We start from the raw sequence: 24,487 nt of genomic DNA on the forward strand, positions 1-24,487 counted from the left end.
ACCTGGACATCCCAATTCTCTTTTTTCTCAACTCCTTCACGGTAAGTAAAAGAGATTTCTATCTTGGGAGCTGGTGGCTCGTGCCTATAATCCTAGCTACTCTGGAGCCTAAGATCTAAGGATAACAGTTCTAAGCCAGGCAGAAAAGCCTGCGAGATTTTTATCTCCAATTAACTACCAAAAAACCAAAAGCAGAGCCTTGGCTCAAGTGGTAAGAGTGCCAGCTTTAGCAAAAAAGCTAAGGGACAGCACCCAGGCTCTGTGTTCAAGTTCCAGGAATGGCACAAAAGAAACAAATCTTTAAATATAGAAAAAAGGAAAACTAGTTTGTTTATCTCAGTTAAGGGGTGAAGTCTTTTTTTTTCCCCAAACCACAAATACTCCTGAGTTGGGATATGATATAGCACTGGTATATGATTAATATTTACATTCAAAGGATAGTATCTAAAGAATTCTCACCACTAATAATTGCTCAATATAAACACCTCCTTCCAAATCCTTCTGACTAAGCAGTCCCAGAGCTCAGGGAAGACAGCTCCCACATCCAGCTCTCCCATCATTACCCATGGCAACATAAAACCAACTGGGGATGACTCCTTTAAATTGCCTTGGATCATTCAAACACTAACCAGTCCTTTTAGAAAACCGTGTCTTCCAGAAAGCCTAACAATTGGTTTAGATTATTTCAAAATAATGTAACAGAATTAAGGATCAATTTTACAGAACTCCACAAGAGAGATTGTTGCACAAATTCTATACAAATTACATTTCATCAGATATTACTTAATATTAATCAGGCTAATATTTTGTCAGTAGTAATGCTTTCCCATAACCTTTTTATTAAAGAACCTCTCCGCTCTGTACTGAGGCCTTGAACCTAAGGCCTAGCGCCTACCAGGCAAGCACTCAGGCAATTCTTCTATACTCCTAGGTTTTTTTTTGCTTTGTTTACTGAGATGACAGCTTGCTAACTTTGTTGAGGCTGTATTGCAACTTCTAGAAGCTGTGCTACCATGTCCTGCTCTTAATTTAACTTTGCCAGAAATCACAACTTCCAGACATAATCTTTTAACACCACCATGGCACTGTGTTAATACTAATAGAAGCTATAGCTGCTAACCCCAAAGTTAACTCTTCCTTGCTCTCAACACTTTCTGGCACTACCGATGTTCTTTAGATTATGAGAGGTTATTCTGACTTGCTGGTTAATCTGTTTGTTTCTAAGCTACTGAGTTGCTAGACCAAACCTACAGAGAATTGGTTAGGAGCCATGGAGTCACACAATGGTCATGCTACTTTGAAAATATGGTTTCTTATTTGGGCAGGGGAAACTTTTTCCCCTCTAAAGCAGAGCACTGGGTAGAGCGAAAACGTTTTTCTTGTGTCTAGTTTTCCGAAGCATACTTTATATGCAATAAAACTTTCTTATCAGGTGTAATAATAGATCCTTGTGTTCTACAGTTATGGACAGTCATATAAGCACCACTAAAATCAAGATGGGGAACATTCTCAACAATGAAAGACCCTCAGCCTCTTATCATGAATGAATTTTCTGTCCTTATATTTTCTCTAGAACATCATATAAGTGAAATCATACAGTAAGTGGTCCTTTGAGGCTGACTTCTTTCATCTTAGCATGAAATAATTGATAACCATCCATGTTGCTATATCAGAAGTCCATTCCCAACCCCTCCCCCCCCACCCCCACTCTCTCTTTTGTTGGTTGTGGGACTTGACTCAGGGCCTGGGTGCTATTCCTGACCTTATCTGCTCAAGGCTAGTGTTCTTCCTCTTTGAGCCATAATGCCACTCCTGATTTTCTAGTGGTTATTTGGGGATGAAAGTCACATGGACATTCCTGCCCAAGGCTGGCTTTGAACCAAGATTCTCAGATCTCAAGCTCCTGAGTGGCTATGATTATAGGCGTGAGCCACCAGTGCTCATTCCTCTTTACTGAATTATGGCACCTTAATTTGCTTACCCATTTACCAGCCCAGAGAAATACTGGTTGTATCCAGTTGGAAATTGAAGCTTTTATGAAGAAAGCCAGTGTAAACAGTTGCCCATAAGAATTTTGTGTGGACATCTGCTTCACTACTCTTGGGCAAATACAAAAGAGTAGAATTGCTGGATAATGTAGAGTAGTTGGCAAACTATTATCCACTTTGCGATGTATTCTTGCTGTTCCTTATTATTTTTAGCACTTGACATTACCAGGAATTTCCCTTGGTTTTGGCAGAGTTTTCTACACAAAATAGTATAGGAATTAGAATCTTTTCTGTCAGGTTGTTTGACATAAGCACCACTCTTTTAGGTGTAGCTGCCATATTAAAAGAAGCTATTTTTAACTAAGCCATATCCTGTTTTAAGAACTTTTTTTCTAAGGGCTAGAAACCATAAAGAGCCAGCTGAGTAAGAATTGGTTTTCTGACAAGTCTTGACAAGCTATACTTGGTTTGGGTTGATTTTTCAGATAAATATGTTTTGTTTTGTTTTTGGTGCCAGTTCTGGGGCTTGAACTCAGGGCCTGGGTGCTGCTCCTGAGCTTTTTTTGCTCCAAGCTAGCGTTCTACCATTTGAATCATAGCTCCACCTCCAGCTTTTTTTGGTGGTTAATAGGAGATGAAAGTCTCAGAGTTTCCTGACTGGGTTGGGTTTAAACTGTGATCTTCAGATCTTAGCCTTCTGAATAGCTAGGATACAGGTGTGAGCCATATGTAATAATTTTTTAACCCCTTAATATTTTTAACCCCTGTAATAAATTTTTAATCTCTTTCAAACTAGACAACAATGCAAGATTGTGAACCTAAGTTCTGACTAATTAGAACAAAGAACATCAATGAGTTAGGTTTTGGGCCAACTGCCTGCCCAGTATGCTTGCCTACTTAGCTTCCTGTCAGTAGTAGAAGCCAAAGTTCCTTTTGCCTTGCCAAATTCCTTTCATGTTGGTGTCTATTTCTATATGACACACCAATATCTCAAGATATTTCCAATAATTTGGGGGATTGTCTGGGATCTTCCATGTTACCCAAGGGGGTCTTCAGAGGCTCTCCTTGGGAGGAGAAATCTTGTCTTGCTGCTCTATTTTGGCAGCCTCACCTTGCAGCTGACAATGGACCTGGAACTGAATGTTAAGGAGGATAGAACCCAAGCAGGCACTCCAATAATCAGGTAACTCATTTGCAGGTGACAACAGGAAAAAATGGCGCTACAAGTATTGTCTTGGCTGCCTAGACATAGAGTGAGAGCAGAGTCCCTATCTACTATTTCATTCTCCAGCTAGGAAAACAAAACTTTGGAGATGGAGGAAGCAATCTTAGGTGTGCCCCCTGGGGATTTCAGTGCACAGGAAAATTTAAGTTACTGGGACCTGCTGAAAATGAGGAATAAGAATTCACAGCCTAGGGAAACCAAGAAAACTGAAGCTAAGGGCCTTCCCCAGATAGTCCATTGGGGAGATGAGGAAAAGGTCTGACAGTACTCTAAATTAATGGGGCCAATTTTCATATTTGAGCTCACTTTTTTTTCTTTTTTTGTGCCAGTCTTGGGCTTGAATTCAGGGCCTGGGCACTGTCCTTGAACTTTAGTGCTTATAGCTAGCACTCTGCCACTTTGAGCCACCACTCCATTTCTGGCTTTTTGGTTGTTAATTGGAGGTAAGAATATCACCAACTTGGAGCTGGGCACCGGTGGCTCACACTTGTAATCCTAGCTACTCAGGAGGCTGAGATCTGAGGATTGAGGTTCAAAGCTAGCCCAGGCAGGAGTCTGTGAAACTCTTATCTCCAATAAGCCACCAGAAAACTGGAAGTGGCACTGTAGCTCAAGTGGTAGAGCTCTAGCCTTGAGCTGAAGAGCTGAGGGACAGCGCTCAGGCCCAGAGTTCAAGGCCCACAACCGACAAAAAAAACTCAGCACATGGCTGAGTTCACTTTCTATGCACAGTTTACTTGTTCAGAAACTTATTGTGCATGTGTGTGTGTAAATATCTTCAGAATGGTATTGATAGACATTCAGGAATTAACTGTCTAAAGCAAAAGAAAAAAAGTTTAAAACATAAACAAGGTTTTGAAGTTTGGTTACTTATCACGTAGAAGTCTTAAAAATCATTATTAGCACAGAAAAACAGCTTAAGATTGATTTTTCCTGGATACAGAGTATTAGTTTTTAAAAAGGCTAAGTTTTTATTTCAAAATATCAATTTAAAGAGGAGAAATCAGCAAGTAGGGAAAGATATGGGAAGGTATGAGGACATGTTTTTGGGAAAGAAAGCAAAGGCTAGTCAGATTGCTCTCAAAAACTGGGGCAAGGGAGACAACTAAAAGGAATAGCTCATACTTCAAATGGGTATCTAAACACAGCCAAATTCTTAATGGGAGGGCAAATGTCAAATCCTACTCACCACAACTCCCTGGATCTGAGAGAAACATAATCATACCAGAGACTTACAAAAAACTCCCTTTGAGACAGGTGATGAACTTTGTGTGGATGGTTCATCCCAGATAACAGAATAGATGGGAACCACCTGACTATGGTTGTGTTAGGCAGACCACTTAATAGTTGGTCAGCTCAAACCTAGAAACAGTTCATGCTTAATCAGGTTCTAATTTGAAAACAAGCAAGGTTTGATCAACAACAAAGTCTAAGACATTGTTTACAAGGAATGTATTGAAGTTCCAGAGTGTTGCCTTAACTATGTGTTGAATCTCTTCTCTCCTTTGCTTTCTCTCGGGTTGTGGGACCTTTTTGAGACCACTCCTTAAGTTTTCAGCTTATCCTCATTGACCTTCAAAATCTATGTCCTGATAGAAGACTGGTAGGAGGATAAACTTGGTTTCACCTGGGAAGGACCACATCAAATCCTGCTCATGACTAAGATAGCAGAATGAGGTTGGATTCATTTAATTCAAGACACTCTGGCTTCATATCAGAAGGACTAAACTGACTCTCCTAATCCATAAAGACTTCTAGAGAGGTAGCCCCAAGTTACAGAGAAAGGGTTCCCTATCAAATTGGCCATAGATATCACCCAGTCTCATAACGCCCAGCCAGTTTGGCGCTCATCAGGTACTGCCTTGTGGATCTATATCCTGAGTGGGAAACTATTTGAAGATCAAAACTCCAACTCGCTAATTTCCTTAAGGTGACTATCCTTGGCTCTGAGGACTGGAGGGATCCTCTAGTCGATCCTAGGATACATGGGATTGAGACCTCAGTCTCAGAAGCTGAACCAAAATTCAAGTCATAGACCATAGCAACTGCAAATGGATACAGGGAAACTAATGTGTAGGATGAATTATATATGCACTCTACACATTAAATAAAAGTGCCTGTTATGCTTGCACAGCAGAGAAGCCCATTCCCAGACCTCAGGCCCCATGGACATAGAGTACAGGAGATCTCTCTAGCAGAAAGATACAGCCTGGGGAAATTTGTTTTGTCATTGCTATTCCCAACAACTAAGGATCTAAGTCCAAAAACTCAATAAAAACCAACAGCTCTCTCCCACCACCAGCCCCACCTTCTCCAGAGGTTAACTGTAACTCTTGCCTCTCTATGTGGAGGGAAAAACTGGCATTTCTGAGAAAACTGCCTGGATGCAGTAAGGGAACTCTGCACTAACCATAACTAGGATAAATGTCTAGTGGAACTGCAGAGGAGACTCTACTGGAAAACTGGAGTGGAACTGTGCTGTGGTTCAACGAGCTCTCTCTTTCAAACTTGGCATTTTGTCAACTTGATAGTCTCCAATGAACATCCTACACTGGGTAGGGTGGAACCTCATCTGTGGGAGGGTCCTTTGACCCTCATAGTTACATAGTTATTATTGGGTCCCAATAAATTTAAGAAATCAGATATCAGCAGGCTTAAAATCCAGTTTATGCTGGTGGCCCACTGTAAAAAAAAATCAGTTGGATTCAGTATATTTATTATAATCAGTGGAGGTTTGTTAAATATATTAGGGACATTAGCTAAAAAGGGAGGAGTCTGGTGATTAGAGGCCAATGCTACATAAAGACCTTACAAGAATTGACCACTCTGAAATTAGCTGAAAACTCTAGGACAGATGATCTATTTACCAGCTTGATGGAACAATGGTTTGAAAAATGGAAAGGAATCATGTTGTCAATATTTGCCTCTTTAGTAATTATTTTCAGAGTAATGACTATGGTTGGTCATTGTATTTCTTGCATTAGAGGTCTTGTTCAAAGAAGAATTGAAACTGCCCTCACCAAGCACCTGTTTCTTATCAAAATATCCCATTGGATGTTACTGAATTACCCTATTGGATGCTGACTAGATTTGAAGAAAGAACATAAAATAACAGAGGGGAAATTGTAGGAGTTAGAATCTTTTCTATTAACCATTGTGGCCTGACATAAGTACTGCTTTTTTTTTTTTTTTTTTTTGGTCAGTCGTAGGGCTTGAACCCTGGGCTTGGGCACTGTCTGTGCATTCTCCAGCTCAAGGCTAGTGTTCTACCACTTGAGCCACAGCACTACTTCCAAATACTGCCATTTTAGGGTAGACATCATTTTGTAATTTTAACTAAGCCACTTCCAGTTATAAGAATTGTTTTTATACAAGCTGAAGGCATGGTGCCAGTAGTAGAGCATCAGAAAGTAAGAACTATTTTTCTGGCAAGTCTTGGCCAGGTGTCTTAGTTTTGGCTAATAATATAAACTTTTAATCCCTTTCAAACTAGTCAATCACACAAGGTTATAAATCTAGGATCTGACCAATCACTGACAAAGGTCAGTAATGCATTAGAGCTAAAACTTGGACTGAATACCCACCAAGTGTGCTTGCTTAGTTGCTTTACTGTCAATAGCTCACCCCTCTGCAGAAGTAAAATTCTGCCTTGCCAAGTTCCTTTTGGTTCAGTGTACATATTCCTATGTGGCACTCCAATATCCTGAGACATTTCTAACAACAGTAAGCGTTTTCCACACAATAAATTGCTTAAAATTCAAGTAACCTCAACTTCCCATTCCTCTCTCTGTCTAAAAAAATCTATAAGCAATCCACCAGGAAATTCAATCGAGCCTACACTTAAAATATATTCAGAATCTGGTCACTTCTCCCCATCTTTGCAATCATTTCCCTCATCTAGGTCACTAAAATCACCTGATTACTGAAACAGCTTAGTAACAGCTGGGTAAACTACATTCCATACACTTGGCTGCAGATAAGCTGACCCCTTTGCTGGCCCATAAATACTCTAGGTAGAGGCCCACCCTTGGCTTGTATGCTAACTGTTCCCATGCATATCAACTTGCCACTCTTTCTTTGAGTCTGTACTCCAAAATCATCTTCTGTATGAGGGCTATTTGATTAATTTTGCAACCTATGCTTTGCAGCCCTTGCATGATCTACTTCCCCATTTTTCGTATAGCTAAGCATTTTCTAATATACTTTACTTATTGTAGTTATTTTCCATTTTATTTCATCCCTGCTAGAATGTACGTTTTATGAGTGCAGAAATCTTGTTTTACATACTGATATATTTAAGTACTTAAAACAGTGCCAGGAACATAGTAGATAGAAAATAAATAGCTGCATAATTTTTGGCATCTAAGGTACACTGAGGGTAGAGGTCTGTGTAAAGTCAGATTTATATAAATCAGGGGTAAAAAGTAAAATTTGTTCATTTGTGGAAACCACAAGACTTTGTCTAAACACAGATCTACTTAGAGAGACTTGCCTCTTTACAAAGGTGCTTTATATAGCTTTATTATGAGATAAAATAAGTAACACTAAGCAGCCTCATATAAATACAAAGGGACACACACACGCGCGCGTGCGCACGCGCGCACACACACACACACACACACACACACACAGTCAAGGTTTCCTCCTGTAAACTTCTGCATCTGAGTAAGCCTCCACAGACTAATTGCTAATTTTATTTTTCTACACTTAAACTCTATTCTCATTCCTTTATTTCTGGTTTCTATCCTCAGGAAGAGCGAGAGCAGTTACTGCCAGGGCATTCTCACATCTTCCACAGAAATGGCATAGGTGTTAATCTTGTATTTATGTTTGATGTGGGTAATGATAGCTATGCCTGGAGCTGTAGGTTTATTAATATGCAGGGCTCTCACCTCATTAGTGGCGATGTATGTTTTGAAGTTAAGCTGCAATGTTTGCAATGTTTTGCTGTAATGTTGGATCTGGCTCAACAGACTTTCTCACTGTTCATTTTCTTTGTTTTTACTCATAATCAGCACCTGCTATGTAGCTCATAGGGCTGCACATGTGTCTTCCATAGACAATGTTAATCACAGCAGTTAATCTTAGTGAGAACACTGATGTCCTCATATGGTCACATCACCTTTGCTTTAATGTAAAAGATTTACAGAATTTCTAACCCAGTAATATACAATATAATAAACTACTTCCTTGGCTGAGTGGCTAGGATTACAGGGTTCAGCAAGGATGAGGTGATTAGTTCATAATTATAATAACCCATACCTACATTATTAGCATCTGATAGTGTTCAAGAACTCTCACATATATAATCTCAAATATCAAAAAAGTGAAACACACTAGTAGAAACATCTGGTAATATTTGACTATCCATTGGAACAGGGACTTTTGTATTTCAATTCCTAGTTGACATAATATACTGCCAAATAGACTAACTTGGACCAGACTCTCAAGACTCATATAATGAGTCAACAATCCTCACTGAGGAAACACTAGGGGAAAGACTCCCGATTCTCAGATTTATTTGTAAGTGACTATGTTTTAAAAATTCTATGATGTACACTTACATATTTCCTATAGCTAAAAATCTAGGAAGCAAGTTAGATATGGAAAAAAATTTTTCTTTCCATATATTACTAGGTAACTGAAAAAACTCCATTTTAAAAATTGATGATCATAAAAATAAAGCAATATGTTTTTGATATGTATCTACCCCACTTTCCAAGGATAGCATTAGAAAATGGCCAGAGGAGAATACAGGTACTTAGACCAAGACAAAGAAGGAAGAAACGTAGACCACTCATTAGTATTTCCTTTCACCATCTGTCTTCTCACAGAGCCTGCACCAGATCCTCATAAAAGGACCCCCTGTCTTTGATTTGACAGTCTGACACATATTCAGCCAGAATTCCCATCATCAATCAGAGGAAGCAAAAATGAGTATATGTGCTTTTAAGAATGTAGAGCCATGAGTTTATATAGTAAAAGTGTATAAACAAGTATATTACCTATTTAATTGCTTCAGTCAAACTTAAAAGCTCTGATCTTTAATTGCCTGATTGAACTCATCTAAAAAGCTACAATTTTTTAATCAAGGAGAAAATTAAATAGCTTTTTGGTAAATAAAAAGGCATCTTTAATCTTATTTTTATGGAATCTAAGTTATTAAATATGAACAAAACCTCAAAATAGTAAGTTAACTACTCAGCCTAGGGTAAATTTATCATCAATGCTTTCCAAAAGTCTTCAGAGACAGCTGGCTTCCTCCACTCTTCAATTAAAAAACACATGCTTTTAAATCCAGAAGGTAAAAGTTTCTATGAATAGCTAAGAAAGTTGAGAACTAAATATGTAAATGTATTATCAAAGTATACTTATTTCTATGGCTGAGTAGTCAAGTACCTCGAGTAGCTGAGTACACTAGAGAGTAAGTGCTCATCTGCACCAAGATTCAGTCGACTTCCCAGCCAGGCAGAGGGAGATTCACATTTCCTATTTGGTACTTACTAAAACCTAAAATTCCTTGAGAGAATTTTTGTGTACTCCCTCCATACCCACATCGACCTCACTCAGCCCCTCTCAGATACCTTTCCACCATTAGTGTTTTATAGCATGCTGCTGTGGGAACAGAGAGGGCCAGCAAAGCCTGTAGAGTGAAGTACAGGCTCAGGATTCCCTTTTGAAACCTCCATGCCTTCAATTACTCATATCACTAAAGTCCTCATCTGCCACAGGTGAAGAACCCTTTATTGAGCTGGGCATCATGGTACACTATGGGATTGGCCCACTTAGGAGGTGGAGATGGGGAGGATTGAGGTTTCAAGCTAGCCCAGTTAAAGTTAGCAAGACCTCCCATATCAACAAATAAGTCAGGCCTGGTAGAAATCTATAATCATCTATGAGGGAAGGATATGTAGGAAGAGAGCCATCCAAGTCTGGCCCAGAGAAAAATATGAGACTGTGAAAAATAACTGAAGCAAAAAAGGGCTGGGCTGTGGCTCAAGTGCAAGAAACACATCTTTCTATCTACTAGAGTTCTCAGCACTAATAAGTTCCCTCATGGAACAGTATAGCTATGACAATTATAAGAGCAAGAATTATAAATTATAGTTATGACCATTATAAAAGCAAGTATGTCAGAATGGGGCAATTCTAGATTCATAACAACATGACTATTTCCACAACATGGTTCTTTTAAAGAGGGATATGCTATATTGGACAGTGAGGCCTTCACTTATTTTCTTTGTCAGATGGATAGCAGATGTCCTTAAAGAACAATTAAATGACAGTAACTGACCAATGCGCTAATTCCTATAGAAGCACTTTACGGGATGTTGGTGTGAAGGGTAGAAAAACAAGGAAGGGAAAGAAGGAATATAAGACATGCCATGTTAAATAACATTATCTCTTAAGCATGAAAAATGTTCCATGTGCTTACACACTTATTTTTACCTAGGGAAAGAACACCAACATCTTACTCTGTCCACATCCACAATTTGCCTCAATTACATTTTTAAAAGTAGCTTTAAAAATAATTGGCTTATGATTCCATATATTTAAGAATTAAATTAATATTCTACTTGTCAAAATTTAGATATTCTCCTTAAAAGAGAAAGAAATTTGGAACCACAGGCTATTAAAACATCCATAAAAGACAATCCTTAGTGACACATGTGCTACTACAGTTGAATACATTAGTTTTTCCTCCTTCTCATAGTTCATACCTCTTAAAAAACACAAATATCCTTTAATCACATTTAATTTTATGCTGCTACATTCCCCAAATGTACATGAAGCTAGATGAAACAGATGTGTAAAATTAAACAGTATTGCTGTAGCATTAGGCCTTGAAATTGCTTTGTTACAGTCTCTTTCTCACTCAATAATTTGCTCAAAAGGAATTCAGATATTTTGGGAACATTGAAACAACAACAACAAACAAACAAACCACCACCACAAAATCCAACAACAAAAGAGGCTGGGCATTGGTGGTTCATGCCTGTATTCCTAACTACTCAGGAGGCTGAAATCTGAGGATCTCAGTTGGAAGCTAGCCCAGATTGGCTTATCTCCAATTAACCACCAAAAAGCCAGAAATGGAGCTGTGGCTCATGTGGTACAGGACTAATCTGAGCAAAAAAGCTCAGAGGCAGCAGGACTAATCTGAGCAAAAAAGCTCGAAGGCAGCATGAGTTCAAGCCCCAGGACTGGCACCAAATTTTAAAGAAAGAAAAAGAAGGAGGTTCTATTTCTAGAGCAGGACATGCTTACTGACTCTCATCAGTTCTTTATTTAAAGTTCCATTTTTTCAGGCATGTGAAGCATCTCTTCCTTAAAAGTGTATATCATCTGAAACAGTAATCCCAAGGAGGGATGTAACTAGGTAAAAAGTGAAAGTTCTGCACTCCCTACACTTAAGACAACCAGACTCAGCCATTTGCAAATACTATGAAATATCTTTATAAATTAACAACCTTTATAATCAGATAAGAGCAAGAAAGAAGGAAAGGAGAAAAATGCAAGAAATTTGATAGTTTGCTGACTATTAATTGCATCAGTTGGTTGCAAAGTCAGATCGTTTATTCGGACTGGTCAGAGCTATATCCTCACCCCAAACACATACCTCTGTGCAAAATCTTTAAACTCCACAAATACGTAAGTCCTTTAACGACCTAAATTTATGAAAGAAAAAGAAAATAGTATAATTATGGTTTTATAGAAAACTTTGCACTGTTAAACATTATTGACCATACTTTTTCTTTAAAACTGTCAAGCATTTTATTGTACACAACCTATCCCATCACACTCTATGGAGACATCAAATATAAAAGTCAAATGTTCCTTCCTTGTTTTCTTCAATGTTCTGAAGATGTGCCAAATGAAAGAAATAACTGTATAATATGTGCAAAATGTATGCAGATTTGGGAAAGCCAAACTCTTAAAGGGAACTGGGGAATATTAGTAAAACATCTGGAGGAATTATTTGCATTATTTAAAACTTTCCTGAAAGTATAATATAATCTCAAAAGAAAAAGTGTTTTTTGTTTGTTTTTTTGTTTTTTTGTCTTGTTAGTCGTAGGGCTTGAAATCTGGGCCTGGGTGCTGTCCCTGAGCTCTTCAGCTCAAGGCTGGTATGAGGGATTGAACTCAGCACAAGGCCAGCGCTCTACCACTTGAGTCACGCACCACTTCTGGTTTTCTGGTGGTGAATTGGAGATAAGAATCTCACAGACTTTCCTGCCTAGACTGGCTTTGAACTGAAATCCTCAGATCTCAGCCTCCTGAGTAGTAGCTAGGATTACAGGCATGAGCCACTAGCAACTGGCTATAAAAGATCCTTAAAAATATTTTTTTAGTCAGGTATAGTGATTTGTGTCTGTAATCCTAGCTACTTAGGAGCTGGGGATAGGAGCATAATGATTCAAGGACAACCTGGGCTAAAAACATTAGGAAGACATTGCCCCAAAGAATAAGTTTGGCATGGTGGTTCATAGAAGTAATCTCAGCTACTAAGGAGGAATAGAAGGATTGTAGTCTCAGGCCATCTGAGGCAAAAAGCATAAGACCCTATCTGAAAAATAACTAAAGCAAAAGGGTTAGGGATGTGACTCAAGTGGTAAAACACTTGCCAGGTAAGTACAAGGCCTTGGGTTCAAACTCTAGTATTGGAAAACAAAACAAAACAAAACAAAAAACACAAAGAAATCACATAACTCTATGTTAAGTTTACTGTTCTAGGAAAGAACAATACACATTAAATGATCCTCATGAGCCAATCTGGTGGGTGCAAAGCAATACTCAAAGTGCAGATCAAGAAAATGAAATGAAAAAAAATTAATGCATAAATCCAATTGAAATTTTTTTCTTTAGTAGCCCGAGTTAAGAATAGTTAAATAAAATACAAAAGGGAAAAATGTTTTAAAGACCTAGGGAAACAAGTTACAGGTACTACTTCTATGTACAAAATTTAGTCAGGGGTTGCCATTAAAACCTTCACAGGCTGGGAAAATGGCTCTCTGTTGCAGTACTTTCTCAGGGTTTGCTCCTTAGCATCAATTCTTTTTTTAAATAAAGCTTTCAAAATCTTCATATAAGCCGGGCACCAGTGGCTCACACCTGTAATCCTAACTACTCAGGAGGCTGAGATTTGAGGACCCAGGTTCAAAGCCAGCCCAGGTAAGAAAGTCCATGAGACTCTTATCTCCAATTAACCATCAGAAAACCAGAAATGGTGCTGTGGTTCAAGTGGTAGAGTGCTTGCCTTGAGCTGAAGAGCTCAGGGACAATACCCAGGCCCAGAGTTCAAGCCCCAGGGCTGACAAAAAAAAAAAATCTTCATGTGAAAAATGTTGTAGAAGATATATGTGTTTTAGTCACAATTACTGGCTTTGTATGCACATGGATTATGAATTTAAAATTTAAATTGACTTCATAATTAGAGGAAGTAAACAAACCACAATTACGTCAAACTTACTAAAAGTTTTTAAAAGTACCTCATATTACAGAGAGTTTTAGATGAGTCTGGGCTATGGGGACAAGAAAACCTACCCAAAGGAGAAGTGACTGAGTGGTTTATATAATAGTGCTGAGTGGAGGAGGCTAGCCCATTTTAAGTTCTCATAGTAGAATGTACTGAAAGAGTTGCTAACACAGAATGATTAATTCTATTACATGTTTATCTAAAAGAAAAGAATAAAGTTTGTGCCAAATGATTTCTTCCAAAGTTTGGAATAACTAACATTATAATAAGTACACATTCTGAACAGTAAGACATAAAAAGAAAACAAAATATATTAATAACACGTTATAAACTGTATACATGTATTGATATGTCCTGATGTATCCTACAAATATATATTACTGTGTCAATAAAAAATTACAATATATTTTAGAAATATATTAATGAAAATTTTTTAACAGGAGTAAATAAAACAAAAATGTTTTAAAAAATAATATCAACAATAAAAAACTCTGTCATAGAAGGAGCGCATTTTATTTTATTTTTTGGGTCCGGTCGTGGGGCCTAAACTCTGGGCCTGGGCGCTGTCCCTCAGCTCTTCAGCTCAAGGCTAGCGCTCTACCACTTGAGCCACAGCGCCACTTCCGGCTTTTTTCTTTTTGCTTATGTGGTGCTGAGGAATCGAACCCAGGGCCTCATGCATGCAAGGCAAGCACTCTACCACTGAGCCACCTTCCCAGCCCCAAGGAGCTCATTTTATTTAGCAGAGAACCAATGGTCTTTTGAGTCTAGAGGATATATGGTTAAATATCTCAACTGAGAAGCTGAGTCATATACAATAAACTGTGTTACAGATGGTCTATCATTAACTCTGATTCAACAGAAAATGGTAAAAAAAAAAAAAAAAAAAAAAAAAAAAAAAAAACCACACACATACAAGGGGAGGGAGGGAGGAAAGGAGGGAAACCAAAGGGGATACAATCCAAGATATTTAGATTGTCAGACAAAACAAATACTGTACTGATTTCATCATATTTGCTAAAATTATAAATTTTCTTAAGAGAGTCAAAGAAGAAAATAATATACTCTGTCAAAATAAACTGTATTTTCATTTTTCTTTAAAGCATATCAGCATCAGTACACTAGAGAAGCAGAAATCTGCCTTTTGAAAATCTAGAGTATTATTGGTATTCAGTAGGCTTGGTTTACAATGAATTGACAAAACCTTGACACAAAAAGTACTTATATCTGCTGTCAATCACTCATTCCTTGACATGTCAAGTGCACATTCTTTCAGGGACAACTTCAATCAACATTAGCACTCAAAATATAGTACACAATGTCACTCTTCAGAAATGAGAGGAAAAATAAAATGTGTTAGGTGCTAGGGAAAGGCAGATGGGTGTTATTCTTTATAGGAGACCAGATTCAAATGGATAGTAGATAAAAATCAGGAGCAAGTTTAAGAGGCAGAAATAAGTTAGTGTACATGGATTTCTTCAAGGAAAAACATTTTCTCTTGTTATACAAGAGAAAATTTGAAGCACATCTTATAGAGGCTGAATGGGGTCCAGCCTACAGTGAACCTTGGAATTATGCAATTGTCTTATACACCAGGTTATTAGAGCCTGTAAAATAAAGTTAACTGGAGAGAAGAGATAACCTAAACATGGTTCTAAGACAAATCTGAAAGTTGGGCATGGTTGGTGTATGCCTGAAGACTGTACTCATAGGCTGATGTGGACTACTTAAGCCAGGGGTTTGAGAACAGCACACAACGGTGACATAAGATCCCATCTCAAAGAAAAGAGAAAAAAAACATCTAAAGCAATTGTTGCTTCATTATTCTTGTTCATATTTCTCTTTTTTTGTTTTAACCCAGTTCTCCCTTTTATTCCTCCCTAAATTTTTTCTCAGATTCTTAGAGTGAAAGAGTAAGGGCCAGTCTTCTGTTTAAATTAGCACTGATTAAACAAGCTATTTAAACTTTTTTCTGAACTTCATTTTTGCATACTAGAATATAGTTCAATAATCCACATTTTACAGAACTGATGTGTTTGTATACAAGCATTCAACGGTGATTGACACATTACATACAACTATTTCCCACCTTCCAATTTCTATAGCTTTAGACTTGGCAAGAGCTATAGCAACATTCACTTGCTTTTTTACCTCACTGAGGAAATGCAAGAGGAAGATGGTAATGCCATTTTGGGGACACTATGGGAGACATAACCAAGGATATTAGGGACTCCATTGAGCTGTTTGAATGTGCATTTTAGAAACCATGACCTACAACCCATCAATTCTCTAGTCCTACTATGACAGATATAATCCTCCCAGCAACAGGCATAAGCCCTGTGCCAGGCTGTATTTGCCAGCTACAAAAAAAAGAAATCCAAGTTAGGAGCTTGTTCAGATTATACACAAAAATATACTATGGAGGCACTGAGCAAGGTTAAGACATAGGCAGAGTTTACAAAATAGAAGAAAAGCATTCTACTTCAGCCATAAGATTCTTACTATTATCTGATAAGACAAAAGCTGGAGAAATCAGATACATTTTGGGGGGGGAAAAGAACAAAGACAATCCTTAATTTAAATTGTGTGTATATACTCCAATGTACATATACAAATGTAAACAATGACTTGGAATGGCACTTCTTTTTAATGCCTTTCACTGACCTAATTTTTGTCATATTTTCAATTACAGAATAGGCAAGCCCTATATATAAAGCAGGTTGGGTTTGCCAGCTGACTCCACTCACTTCACAGTCTTCCAACTCGAATAGAATTGAAAACCCAGTGGCCTTGTCAGGATGCCCTGCGTGAGAGGGAGGCAAGATTTATGAAGTCTAGGAAGAACATGCTTCTTTATTGAAGAAGGCAGATTTCCATTTTTCTAAGTTCAATAGATAACTGAGAATAGAACTTGAGCATATTTTTTTCTTTCTCAACTGTAACCCTTGCCTTTTTTCACCCTTTATATTCAGGTTATTAAACTTTAGAAGCAAAACTGCCAAAAGCCACAAAACATTTATTCCTCTGAGATCAGATGAAGAAATGAAACATTTTTATTTTCAGCTAAAATGATTTAAGTACTCAAATTTCAAACTAAACTAATCTGCCTCCACATGTAGATTAGAAGCTACTCAGCAGCAACAGCATCAGAAAAGAAAGTTCTAATCACCCTGGGCAGTTCACACTAGTAATTGGAAAGAAAAAAGGAAAGCTGTGAATTACAATGAACTAAGACTAAATAAGTGTCCATGTTGGATTAAAGAATTTGAGTTGTCAGTTTGATGTATAATGAATGTGAAAATAAGCCATTTAATTAAATGGTACATGATATAATCACTTTGTTCTGCATTAAACTACATAAGTTATCAGAGTACCTTTGGCTTAGAAATTGTTTACTATTAACCACCCAATGACTTCTCTTAGACACTAGCCCATGTTATTCCAAATTTTAAATCTGAAACTTACATAGTAATTTAGCTAATATATTTTATCTACTTATAGAAAACACAAAAAATGGGAGAACGGATTTTAGTCACAAAAGGAGTACATTCCTATAGAGAGTTGATAAAAATTTTTAAACCAAGAGCACAAAATGACAACAAAGACATTTAAAATAATCTCTTTTATAGACTGTTTTAGTCATTTAAATTCTTAAACTATTTCTTAATCATAATGCCAATAACCACAAAGAAAAATGTTGCCAACCATTTTCTTTTTGGGGAAAGCTAGAAATCCTACTGGTCAATCTTAGCACTAAGATCCCAGTAAACTCAGGATAGTAGAATGGTAATGCTAAACCTAAGGGATGTCAGGTGACTATGTTGAGAGTCAGCTTATGAAAAGAAGAAAAGAAAAAGATGAAAGCAGAAGAAAGGTAAGAAAGACATGACAGCCAGCTTGGTTTAAAGATAAATTCCTGAAGAAATATAAATAGGGTTAAGAGCTGGACGCAGGTGGCTCATGCCTGTAATCCTAGCTATTCAGTAGGCTGAGATCTGAGGATCACCATTCAAAGCCAGCCTGGACAGAAAGTCCATGAGACTCGTGTCTCCAATAAACCACCAGAAAACCGTAAGTGGTGCTGTGGCTCAAGTGGTAGAGCACTAGCCTTGAGTTGAAGAGCTGAGGAACAGCGTCCAGGCTGAAGTCAAGCCCCATGACCGACAAAGAAAAAAATAGGGTTAAGATTAAATTATGAAAGTTTCCTATTACAAAAGTCATATACTTACTGCTACTGCAATTCTTCCAAGGACATGCTCTGGAATTTTTCTATATACATCCAAAGATCCCCCTATAGAGACAAAGACATGTATTATAACAAATGAAGCAACTAGAATATTATACTGGGCTCTTCCTCTGTGTATTCATTGTGAGAATATGGTTTTCTCTTTTTATTTTGTATATGTCAGGTAAAACGGTTTTAGTTTAATTTGATATTGTTCCAGATGAAGTATAACTAGATACTACCTATCATTCAACTATATAGTAATATACATTTAAAAAAAGCCTCTTAGAATCATCATCTCATCAAGCAATGCTGGACAGGATATTATTGGTTAGTCCAATAACTTTATTTATCAGCTAGAAGAAACTGAGAAATGTTTGGTAGTCAGCCATGAATCAGCTGATAGCAAAGCTCAGAAAAGATACAAATCTTTAGCCAGGCGCCAGTGGCTCATGCTCTAATCCTAGCTACTCAGGAGGCTGAGATCTGAGGACTGCAGTTCAAAGCCAGCCCAGGCAGGAAAATCCCTGAGACTCTTATCTCCAATAAACCACTCAGAAAACTGGAAGTGGTACAGTGGCTCAAGTGGTAGAGTGCTAGCCTTGAGCTGAAGAGCTCAGGGACAGCATTCAGGCCTAGAGTTCAAACCTATGAATCTTTGAACTCCCCTAAATGTAAATGTAAATAACTTTCTTTTTATAGCTTAAAAACTGAGCCTTAGCTGGATGCCAGTGGCTCACACCTGTAGTGCTAGCTATTCAGGAGACAGATCTGAGGATCAGTTTGAAGCCAGCCTAAGGAAGGAAAGTTCGTGAAGACTCTTATCTCCAATTAAACCAGCAAAAAGCTAGAAGTGGAGCTGTGGCTCAAGTGACTTTTAAGCTCAGGGACAGTTCACAGGCTCTAAGTTCAAGCCCCAGAACCAGCACAAAAAGAAGGAAAAAAAATCAATTAAAAAAAAAAAAACACTTATCCCTCAAGGTGTTATCAGTGTAATACATACTGACAGAATTTATTATCAATTCAGAGTTGGTCTTCAAAGCATTCAGAAACAAACTATGCTTGACAAAAAAGCTACAGTTACATAGGTAACTGTAACCCCTTTGTACTTCACCTTGACAATAAAATTAAATTTAAAAATTACAAACAAAAACAAAAAAAGAAATAAATTCACCTGAGGCTCTGTTTGAATGTCTTGCTCATGATTCCAGATCATCTGTTTGTTCTCAGTGACCTGTCTGCCCTCGGCTCCCAGAGCATATACCATCCCTGACCAATCATTTTACTGCATGCCACTATACACCATAAGGACCAAGAGGAAGACTACTAGTAGATCTGCCAAATCCCATGTTACATTATTGTAAATACTGATGTGTATTAAATGAATGAGAAACATTACTGTCATATTAGTCCCCACATTTGCCTGAAAATGACCATTATTATTCAAGTCAACAAAACTGTAATCAGGAACCATAAGCAAAAATTTTAAACCATAAGCAAAAATTTTAGTTTTTAATAGTCAAAAAGGTAAAAAATTCTTCCTTTCTTTGTAATATGTTTCATTTTTGTTTTGAGTGAGGGGGAATACCTCCTCCATAGTGGTAATCTAAATACTCGTATATACAATATTACTAAATGGATTTAGGTTTTCAGTCAGTAAGAAAGCATATCATAAAACTCTTCTACTTAAAGCTTTTCAATAGTGCCTTGTGAAGGTTAAAATGTATTTGTGACTTTAAGTATCACTATCTCACAAAACTGTGAAATTTATGAAATCACTAAATCTCAATAAAAATTATTTAAAAATAAAAAAAGTTCAGTGGCTTCCTAATAAATGCAGACTAAAACCCAAACTCCTTACTATGGTCTAGCCTCTTGTCCATTCTCATGTTATCTCATCATTGGCATTTTTGTTGGCTTTTGATTTTGTCAAACATGCATATATTTTGGAACACTTATATTTGCTGGTACTCTTACCTCTCCTTCCCTATGACTTTCTCTGAGCTACTTCATGCACATTAAAGTCTTTACTATATTGCTACTCATATCAAAAAGCCTATCCCTAACCACCCTATCTATTACTCGCTGTATTAGTCATCCTATGTCCTGCTTTATCCCTGAGATTATACTGTAAATTTCTTCTGTCTTCATTTTCTTGAATATAAGCTTATGGAACAAGGATCAAATCTTATTCACGTTTGTATCCCTAGTGTCTCAAAGTGCTCAGTAATAACTAGAAAAAAAGTGAGATCAAAATAAAATAGATAATGGGAGAGAAAATTGTCCCAAAGTAGGATTTAAACAAAATGAAAGAAAAGAAATGATAGTTGCAGTCTGGCAAAGTTTTCTATTTGAATATTTTTGGTATGGTTTAAGCCATATAATATTATGGCATATAATATTATGTATATTGTATTATTATATATTACATATTGTATATATAGTAACTAAAGGAAACCATGCATAAAGAACTAAAGTATAAAAAATATAAAAAAGAACTAAAGTGTAAGAGGCTAATGTTCCTACAAAGCTATCAATAAAAGATAAAAATCATATGTAATCAAATAGAAAAATTTTAGTTGAAAAATATAGTAACAAAAATAAAATTTCACTTCAGAGGATCACCAGCATATTGAGAAGGCAGAAAAAAGAATAAAGGGATATGAAGATGAGCCAGTTGAAAACCTACTCTGATTTAAAAAAAGAAAACTGAATAAAAGACCTATTGGATTACTATCAAGCATGGCAATACATACATAAGAAAGATCAGAGGCAATAGACTGATATACTTGAATAGCTGAAAAAAATATTAAACAATTCTATGTCCAGCAAAACTGTAATGAATAAGGGAGAAATAAAAACTGAAAGAAATTTTCACTAGCTAATGTATCATAGAAGAGATATAAACTGTACTCCTTCAGTCAGAAGAAATATCAGATTAACTTATAAGACAGTAATCAAATCAATATGAAGAAACAGAATCTGAATTAGTACAGGTAACCCCATACAAATTATAAGAAAGATAAATGGGAGTTAAAATGTTTTCTCCTGATTTAAAAGACAACTGCATAAATCATTAATTATATACCTATATTGTATACACCATTTACATGTAATTTATATAAGAATAAGAACAAAAAATGAGAAGTAATAGAACAATATAAGAGCATGGTGGTTTTTTAATAAAGATGGTTTCTGACATAATGGTTCAATGTACATTTTTTAAATTTCATGATGGTACAAAAATGATACATATTTAGAGGATCACTCTTTAGGGGTCACACTTTGTGGCAACTACTCTGAGCCTTCATCTCCTCTCAGACTAGAGATAGGTGGCAAGATCAGCTCTTTCTAAGCTGGGCAGCAGCTGTGAACTGCTGCTCCCAATCAGCCCCTTGATCACAAGGGCAAACAAAACAATAATCCAGAGTGTACTGTTGGCTAAGCTACCATGGTCAATAGGTTACGTTTATTAAATGTATTTTATGATATTTTCAATTTACAATTTATAATAGGTTTCCTGGAATATTGTCTTAACCTAAGTTGAGGAGCATTTTTAAAGTTGTTACTAATCTGAACTAAACTGTTAGAAATTAAAATATTAACTATGATCCATAAGGTACCCACTAAAGATACAACTCAAAAAATAAATAGTAAAAGAACCAGATGGGAATTTAAATAATAGTTTAGAAAATATCTATTTAATATGAAAGAAAGAGGAATATAGAAATACAGGAATATAAAGGAATATAGGAACATAGAGGATGTAAGACCTACAGAAAAATGACAAATATAAATCTTACTTTGCCAGTAATTACATTAAATTTAAATGGTTTGCACACTCTGATTAAATGAGAAACTGGCAAAACAGACTAAGATTCATAAAACTAAACAAACTGGAAGTAAAAGATGTAAGGATACACTATATAGTAGACACAGTGATCAACAAGGAACTGGAGCAACAGTATCAACATCAGACAAAGCAGATCTTTAGACAAATATTGTTACTAGAGCCAAAGAAAAGCATCCTCTTTTTCTTCCTTTCGTGTGTGTGTGTGTGTGTGTGTGTGTGTGTGTGTGTGTGTGTGTGTGTGTGTGTGTGTGTGTGTGTGTGTGTGTGTGTGTGTGTGTGTGTGTGTGTGTGTGTGTGTGTGTGTGTGTGTGTGTGTGTGTGTATGCGCACGCGCGCCACACGCATGCCAGTACTGGGGCTTGAACTCAGGAGCTCTTGCTTGCATTGTTTTTACTCCAGGCTGGCACTACCACTTGGGCCACAGCTCCACCATGTCTTTTCCTAGTTAACTGGAATGAGAGTCTCACAAACTTTCCTGCATATACTGGCTTTGAACCTCAATTCTCAGATAGCAGCCTCTTGAATAGCTAGGATTACAGACATGAGTGGTGCCTGGCTAAGAGAGACATTTTCTAAGATAAAAGAACCACTCTATCATTTAGACTTAACAATTATAGAGTTAATACGTAAGTAACAAGAGAGTCAAATTTTGTAAAGCACAAACTGATAAAACTGAAGAGAAAACTAAAAAATATTAGTTGAAAACTTCAATATCCCACTTTCAAAAATGAGTTAAAAAAAAAAAACTACACAACTGGGAATGATGGCTCATGCTTTTAATCCTAGCTATTTGGAAAGTAGAGACTGGGAAGACTGAAGTTCAAGTCTAACCTGGGCAAAAGTTAATCAAACTCAACAAATAAGCTCTGTGTGGTGATACATACCTATAATCCTAGCTGTGTAACAGACACAGATAGAAGGATAACAGCCCATGGCCAGCCCAGAAATATATGTGCCACCCTATAAGAAAAATAACCTAAAGCAAAGAGGGCTAGATTTAAGTAGTGATTTAAGTAGTAGAGCAATTGCTTAACAAGTGTGCAGCCCTGAGTTCAAATCCAAGTACTACCAAAACAAAAAACCATCTACGTAGTAGATTAAAAAAGAAATAAAATACTTGAAAAACACTACGAACCAATCAAGTCCAACAGATATGTATAGAGTACCACAGAGTCCGAGATAAAACTGCAGAATAGACACTTCCCAAGCACTCAATGAGTGTGAAGTATTTGGGCAATGAAGTACAGATTTGAGTCACAAATAGAGCAACAGGCCAGCTAAAAGCCAAAAAGAAAGGGGATGGAGGGAGTAGAAGTCACAACTATAAGATAAGCCAGGCCACTCTAGCAACATGCTAGAACCTAACTGAAATATAAATCATCGGTTCTCACAAGTCTTCAAGGAAATTATCACAGAAAATTTCCCAAATTTTTGGTAAAATATGGACATTCAAATACATCCAAGAACATATAGAACCCTAAATAGACATGATCAGAATAGAATCTGTCCACATCACTTTATAATCAACATTCTAAGAACTACTGAACACAGAAAGAACACTGGAAGCTACAAAATAAAACATGAACTTACAAACCCATTAGAATTACATCAGACCTCAGCAAAAACCCTAAAAGCCAGGAAAGTGTGAAATGATATATTTCAAGCTTTGAAAGTTAGTAATCACCAGCCAACATTACTATTTTCAGCAATGTTATCCTTTAAAATCAATAGCAAAAAAAGGACCTTCCAAGAAAAAGACAAGTAAGCAATTCATCACAACTAAAGTGAGAACTACTGAACATATGTACACCTACATACAGATGAAGACAACAGTCATAAGTAAGGGAATCAGGAAAGAATACATTTCTGAAAAGGAACAGATTTAAAATTGTGTAGTAAAGAGTTGAATACACTCAATTCAGTAAATTAGCAAACCCCTAAGAAGAAAAAAACAAAAAAGAACTAATAGTACTCATTAAACCAGAAGGAAAAAAGCCAATGAGGTAACAGGAATCAGCAAACATATTTGTACAATAACTCAAATTATCAATGATCTTAACTGTCTAATTAAAAGATTGGAACCAACGACTCACACCTGTAGCTAGAATTCTAGCTACTCAGAAGGCTGAGATCTGAACATCGAGGTTCATAGGAAGCTCCGGGAAGGAAAGTTTGTGAAAATCTTACCTCCAATTAACTACCTAAAGCTGGAAGTAGAGCTGTGGATCAGCTGGTAGAACACTAGCCTTGAGCACCAAAGCTTAGGGACAGTGTCCAGGCTCTGGATCCAGGCCACAGGACCAGCACACAAAAAGTTAAATAAACATAAAAGATCCAGATTATTATATTTAAAAACAAGATCCAAATATTTTTGATCCACAGAGATACATCTTATAGGCAAAGACACATATAAAGTGAAAGTAGAATGATGGAAAACAATATACTGTACAAATGGAATCTGAAAGCAAGTAAGAATAGCTATACTGAAGTCTAACAAAGTAGACTTCAACCTAAACCAGAAGAAAAAAGGTCACTTCATATGAATAAAGGTATATGTATGTATGTGTGTGTGTATACACATACATTGGTATATTCATTTTCACAAAAGAACGCTATAAAGGAATGTATAAAAGTTCAGATAAAATATAAGTGGGGGGCTGGGAAGGTGGCTCAGTGGCAGAGCACTTGCCTTGCATGCGTGAGGCCCTGGGTTCGATTC

The 24,487-nt window shown here is 36.9% G+C and overlaps 1 protein-coding gene across 4 annotated transcripts in view; it reads right to left on the minus strand.

Annotated features, from left to right (window-relative positions):
* The window catches only part of Map2k5 (mitogen-activated protein kinase kinase 5), a 269,496-nt gene that overhangs the window by 133,817 nt on the left and 111,192 nt on the right, over positions 1-24,487 (minus strand). For all 4 annotated transcript variants that reach the window (XM_069995057.1, XM_069995056.1, XM_069995058.1 and 1 more), the window contains 2 exons: positions 17,920-17,981; positions 11,834-11,882 (listed from right to left, as the gene is read on the minus strand). In XM_069995057.1, coding sequence (XP_069851158.1) covers positions 11,834-11,882; positions 17,920-17,981 — 111 coding nt within the window. The remainder of the gene's footprint in view (positions 1-11,833; positions 11,883-17,919; positions 17,982-24,487) is intronic.

This window comes from Dipodomys merriami, unplaced genomic scaffold (genome assembly GCF_024711535.1).
Source record: "Dipodomys merriami isolate MVZ:Mamm:240054 unplaced genomic scaffold, mDipMer1.0.p SCAF_48, whole genome shotgun sequence".
In the NCBI taxonomy this organism is placed as follows: Eukaryota; Metazoa; Chordata; class Mammalia; order Rodentia; family Heteromyidae; genus Dipodomys; species Dipodomys merriami.